This window comes from Loa loa (assembly GCF_000183805.2).
Source record: "Loa loa unplaced genomic scaffold supercont3.100, whole genome shotgun sequence".
NCBI classification, from domain to species: Eukaryota; Metazoa; Nematoda; class Chromadorea; order Rhabditida; family Onchocercidae; genus Loa; species Loa loa.
In genome coordinates, this window is record NW_018108280.1 from 74,186 (window position 1) to 81,004 (window position 6,819).

Sequence of the window (6,819 nt, forward strand, 5' to 3'; positions counted from 1 at the left end):
TATATATATATATATATATATATATATATATATATATATATATATATATATATATATATATATATATGTATATATATATATATACATATATGATAAAAGAAATTTAAGCAAGTCGTATATCAAGTATCCGGGAAACAAAATTTTAATACTAACATTCTCAGCGAAAGAAAAATATACGGTGTTATTTTGATTTGAAAATTTTATTACCCTCTAGGATTTGCTTCTTTTTTTCCCCCTCATTTTTTGTGGCTTATAATGAAATTACACATTTTTATGACGGATGACATAGCAAGAAAAGAAAGGACAATTTGTTAGACTCAAGGATGGGCAACATTTGAAGAAATATTTTCAGGCTTTTTTCAGACAGTTTCCTATCATTCATACAAATTATCATTTGTTTTGTATGGCCTGAAAATATTTCCATCTAAATGTTGTTCCATCCTTGGCTCTAACAAAGTGATAGAATTTCATTTTGAAAAGTTAATGATAATTTATGTTATACAATTTTTGTTTGAATGGTATCAAACTCTCTGAATAAAAAAAACAAGTAATTAGTGGAAATTTAAGAAAAAAATTTTTTTTTTACAACTGGAAGATGAAAAGTTGATCTTTTGTGGGATTTCTGTTAATTTAATTGTTACAAAACAAGATTTGATTGTAAACTTGCAAATGTATATTTAAATCTTAGAAGCAAAATATCAAATTTTATCATTTATTTTGAAAAAAAAAGTCATCAGCATGCATGGAATTACTTTGCTAAATGTGGAAACTTCAGAATGCGATTGCAGAGTTTAGTTTCTTTTAATTGTTTTCTGCTCTGAGAGTAATTCGTGTGTTCTGCGATAATTGGTGATTTAGTGGCGCAGTGTTATCGACTTCATAAAGCTTAAAGCTATCAGATTCATTTCATCGCTTTGATTGTGTTGTCAGGACTTGAAAAGTAATCATTTTGAGAGAAATGAAAAATGTATGATATCATACATTTTTTATAAATGGATTCGATATTTCGCATACCTTTGAGCAATAAATATGGAAAAATAACAGTGTATGAATTGACTTTGTAAAGCTTAAAGAAAAATAATAAAACAAGGAAAGATATGGATACGATAAGATAAAGGGGAAGTTAATAAAAATTACTGTTAGAATGATTCGATCCTTCAATCCGTAGAAATAATATACGATTGTTTGTTCATTGATCTTGAAAAGGTTCACAGTGTTCATCGTTGTGAAACGTTACACTGATGAATTTTAGGTTAATTTATATTCACAGAGTGAATCTGTTTTACTGGAAATAGGGGATTGATTGTCGGAAATTTCGAAAAAGATTTGTTTAATGGGCCGTCGCAAAATTTCTGCTCATTATTTTAGATTTCTCATTAATAACACTCTAGATCAATATTTGCTTTAATCCATATGAAACTTACATATGTTTAAAAACTCAATATGATTAGTTAAAAACCCATTTTATCGCATCTGTGTTACAAAAAAAAATTTTTTTTTTCAAAAGTACCAACCCTGTACACAATAATTTGTGCTTTCAACATGCACAATGACATCGGATCTCGTTTAATTTTAATTAGAATATGACTTGCAGTTCTTATAAGTTTCAAAATTTCAGGCTGTTAGAGAAACTTATTTGGCTATGGTTTGGTCAGGAATTTCCGGTTAATTTATATTTGCATGAAGTGAATCTGTTTCATTGGGAATGGCAAGAATTGGAAAGAAGGTGGTTTTTGATTATTAGAAATGTTTGTTAATTATGTCTTTCATTTTTTTGTTTGATATTGACAAAATGGTGCATGTTGAGAAGAGAAAATTGTGAAAGAGACGTGTTATTGTCAGATGTGATTTGATTTTAAAAATGTCAACAAAATGTTTATTTTTCAAAAGAGAAACGAGAAGATTTGGAGAAACTCTGCGAAAATTTAAGAGTATATCTGAACTGTAAACTGAAGAAAACACCTTATTTTTGAGATGTCTATCTGTTTTCGTTTATTTCTTTTTTTTTTGAAAAGATTGAAACTGAAAATTTGTACATTTCTGCTATGATTTTGGTCCTAGTGCTATGCTTGTATAGCTATATTAAGCAACGAATTACAGATTGGATATAAAGCTGAACCGAGAATCTCTCGCATCGTCTTATGTAGTACTCGATAAGGTTATAAAATTTTAAAACATTTGGTCTCACTTTTAATTGTAGTGTAATTTATCGGCTGCAGTAATTCTATCGGTACCTGTCATAAAAAGTGTTCCCTACTTCCAGATGTTAAAGATCTGTAAAAAGCTTTGCATCGATTAAAATCTATGATTGGAAGGATTACTTAACCGAGGCTATTGACCATTTATCACTCCTTCGCATTTCCCGATAGTTACTGGTCCACATGCCGCATATTTCCCAGTATTCCTGAAATATGAATATTCCCACATTATTTGCAAATTCTTTCTAAGCAGGAGAAAATTAGGCTCAATGTCTTGTAAGAAAGGATCGCGGGACTCTCATATGATCTTTTGCCTTGTTCACAAATCACTGTTATTGCTGGATAGGTATGCTAACGTCGACGACAATAATATGCTGACATTTCGCAGATAATACTGCGGAGTAATAATGGCGGAAGTGAAATTCTTTGCTATCATACACCATACGCATCTAGACCGTTACAGGAATAGCAAACATTCCAAATAACACAGAGAGGTGAGGAGACTTTCGGAGTTGCGTAACGGAGCATATGAATTTTTATGGACATTGATTAATTCGAACAGCGAACGGTTGAAGTTTAGATATGACATGTGATTGGGTATGTGGTTCGGAGTGGTAGCGGGTAAAGGGGTATTATTTATGTTGGGAGGCGCGGAGGGCGGAGGATTGTGATCCATAAACTTCGGAGTTATGATTCATAATCTTGGTATTGTAGAGTTGTGTACTTGAACATTCATTTGTATTGTGTACTCACATATGCTCAATTATTTGTCATTCGTGTTTGTAGTATGTTCCACTTCAACCATTGAAGTGAATGCATTAACAGTACTACCAATGATTAGTGATCGATTGAAGTGATGCAGTGGTACAACGGTCTCAGGGAAGAAAGAGACGAATTTAGGTAATTGTATGATCAGTGTGGTGAGCATCGAGCTCTAGCATTGTGAACTGGTTAGAAAAGAGTGTTGAAGCAATGGCTTGCAAAGAGAAGATAGGGGGAGAAGGCATTGCATCCAACCAATTGATTGATTTCATGTTTTGTCGTCGGCATTTTCGACGTGGCACACATCCTCTCCCATCCATCGCGCCCTCATTTCGACGGGCGGTTTTCTACTCCGGCATGCCTATTTCACTTATTTAAGAAGATGAACACATATGTGTATAGGTGTCAGGGATCAAATTTTCTGATTATTGATTATTGATTTTTAATTATTGATTATCTGATTATTGATTATTGATATCGGAAGTTTCTCTATACATTTTACAAGATTTATACTTTGTTAGGCAAATTATCTGAAGGCTGAAAAGTAGTAGTTTGTGTTTAAAAAAAAGTCCAAAAGATAGATATTTTGATAAGGTTATCATTTTTTTCCTGTTTTTCGAAATCTAGAACTTGCGAAATATTAAATTAGATTCTTACTGTATTTTGTTAGAAAGAAACGGCATTTCGAATTGGTAACATAAGCATTAATTTAAACGCAAAGTATAATCTGTTTCGGATGAAGTAGATTGTGGACTACATTCATCCTTGTGAAATGAAGACAGTTTTTAGCATAAAGCTGCATTCCTGTGTGAAATAGTTGCCGACTGAATAAGCATTTTTCTTTCTTAATATTGTCGGAATACTGCTTTTGAACCTGGCAAGAATCCCAAGGATTCCGTATGATCATCTTATTGTTATGTTGTATTATTGGTACTGATTTCTTTTTCTGATATACTTCGCTGTTCTTAGACGTGATTGCGTACGATGTCATCGATCTCTTATTCAAAGTTAAAGTTCTCCATTTCCTTCAGGATTTTAACGGGTCAAAATGCCAGAAAATGAACCGGTTCGTCGGTTCGTGCCGCTACCCACCCAATTTCTTCAAGAAGAAGAACCAAGTGATATTGACGAAGATGAAGATGAACAGAATGCAGAGTATAATCAGCCTTTGGCTCATTTTCAACATCCTTCTGCCCGTTTGGCCTTGACATCAGCTCAGGACCACCATGTACAATCGTTTTCTTCAGGAAGAGGCATTTCATCCAATACATTTTACGGGATTTCTCAGCGAAATTTGGTGTGTTTCTCACATCTAGCTATAGGCGTAGGCTCACTTTAATCTCATTTTCCCGATACATTTCATCATTACTTTTTCGTTTATCATTTCCATCTTCTTTTTGTGCAGAATTTCTTGAGGGCTATTAAACTTCCAATTCTTGAATATTTCTGACGATTATCACGAGTAGCCTTTTTTCTCATGTAGCTTTATCAGAAGTCAAAAAGTAGTTTAGGCTTCGTATACTACTTAGTCAGACATAAGAAACTTGGGTTTTTATTAGTGTTACTCTGTAGATCTATTCCCAGGATCTCTTTAGAATTACCTCTACTTTAGATTAGCTGGTGCTAACTTCTTTCCTAGTTCAAAATTTATAGTTTGCCTTCTGTTGAATATATCTCTGTGGTTCTTGTGCAAGTTCATTTATTTCATCAGCTTGCAGAATTATGGACAAAACCATGGTGTTGCAAGTGATATGCCTTCAGGACAAACGTTGCGTAACTTTATGGGTCGTCATATTCCAAAAAATGATGATTGCTCTCAAAATTCATACGATTATCAGGAAGTATGCTTTAAATTTATTTGAATATTCAATGTTAGGCAATAAAATGTAACAGTTGCTAAACGCTTTTACTGTAAGGTCGTTATTTTGTCTCAAGAACAAGTTTTTTGTTGTCTGCCATCTTTGTGTTGTTTTTTTATATTCATTATACGAGTTTTGACTTGACTGGGTATTCCGCAGGAACCATTTTTCGTGTTGTACCCTGATATCTTTCAATATTGAATATAGTCTTGCTGATAAGGAAATGATACAATTCCTACCGATGTTAAGCCCTGTTTTCATATTTCCGGAGGGTAAAGTTCACACCGTACTAAGCTTTTTAGAACACTGACGACGGGAAGGGCAGATGGCGGATCTAGTACCCGCTGTTCATCCATATTCATTCTGTGGTTATGTTATCCTTTGCTATACATTTGGAGAATATTGTTTTTCCAGTGAGATTTCTTCGTTGCTCAATTTGTAATATATATGAGGGCTGTTCATTACAAAACTATAGGAAGATATTCCTTTCATTGAACTGGCTGGTTATGCAGCTTACATCACAATAATATGCATGTGCATTAAAGTGTTTATTTTATATTGTTATATTAGTATATAGTGGAGTACTTGAATTTGATTGTTGGCGCATTGTGATTTTTACCTGTATAACTTTATATCAAAAACCTTTGATTAATTTGTGTAAGTTATGCTGTACGTAAAGAAAGACACATTGCATGACATTTTATTTTGTTATTTCAGGTATACGATGATCCACACCAACTGATACCTAGTTATCACGAATACTCAATAACAAACTCGCCGACTCATTCATTCTCTCCGACATCTGGTGATTCTGCCGGAATGTCGGAATACTTTATATCGAGGGGGGCATCAACAGCAGTGCGTACTGGTGGATTAGGATATGGAAGTCATGCTGCTGAACAAGGCGACACAGTTTTCTGTGAACCTCATCAAAGATTGCAAGAACCAAAAGTTATTTCAAATGAAAGCAATAGGGTCGGTAGTCGCAGTTTTACTCATATTTTGTATAAATTTAAACATTTTGAAGTAGAACAGAATGCTTGAATATCAAGCTGGATTATGTAAGAGGGAAAAATACATCGCTTTGGGGTAATCCATCTGAATTCCGAAATGTGTCTGTGCTACATATCTGGAAAAGTACTATTAATATCCCATGTCTAAAGAAATTTGGTTTTAGTTCATTGTCTGATCACAGTTCTATCATTTAGCATGCGATTTTAAAGAATGTGTCGTTAGCTTTTTTCTTCATTGACTGCACGATCATTTCAATGGATTTGTCTCTTTTAACAAATTCGAAAGCCTTTCATTAAATACAAAGTTTCACCGGCAAAATGACCAGCCCCTGAAAGCTTCGAGTCATGTGGTATGGTGTTAGAATGTCGATGTTCATTGAATGGTGATAATCCAATAAATTGTTCAGAGGCGTCCAGAAATGAAGTGTTTTTGTTGCTTTGCGCAACTTTAGGCGTTGAGACCCTCGTCAAGGAAACTAAGTTTGAGGGATATAAAACTTCTGTACTTCCTTAGCTAAAAATTCTGCTATGTAAGTCGTTATTAAACTTGAAGTTAAAAGGGTGAAAATCGGTCAACTTCAGTGCATTATTGCCCAATCATCCTCACTTCCATACACGGTTGGCCAAACTTTGCTGTCAAAGGATTATGGTGCTGAACTGTTGTTGGCATATTGCCTTGTTGCATGATTTGCTGCAGCAGCAACTATTGCACTGTCGTGGTACATATTAACACAGAGATGGTCTTCATGGTTAATAAAATGTATAGATTTCATTGGACTAGTAAGGTCTGTCAATGAAGCTTATTCGCGTTCACGTTTTCTGCATTCCAAGATTATCGACTCTCTCCGTTCGCATTTAAGGGCTGGTGATAAACTACCACATTTTAGAAGTGGGTAACTATTGTCGCGTCATTTAGATTTGGCTGACTGTTTCAATGAATCTGCTTATGAGGCCATGAAAAATGTCGATTATCTTGTGTCTTTTTCG

The 6,819-nt window shown here is 34.1% G+C and overlaps 1 protein-coding gene across 1 annotated transcript in view; it reads left to right on the top strand.

Annotated features, from left to right (window-relative positions):
• Positions 1-4,008: 4,008 nt before the first annotated feature.
• Positions 4,009-6,819, top strand: part of LOAG_17601 (hypothetical protein) — a gene marked incomplete at its 5' end in the record, with an annotated part of 13,051 nt that continues 10,240 nt past the window's right edge. Inside the window, 3 exons of the mRNA XM_020450259.1 lie at positions 4,009-4,257; positions 4,679-4,801; positions 5,537-5,794. Of these exons, the coding sequence (XP_020306089.1) occupies positions 4,009-4,257; positions 4,679-4,801; positions 5,537-5,794 (630 nt within the window). The remainder of the gene's footprint in view (positions 4,258-4,678; positions 4,802-5,536; positions 5,795-6,819) is intronic.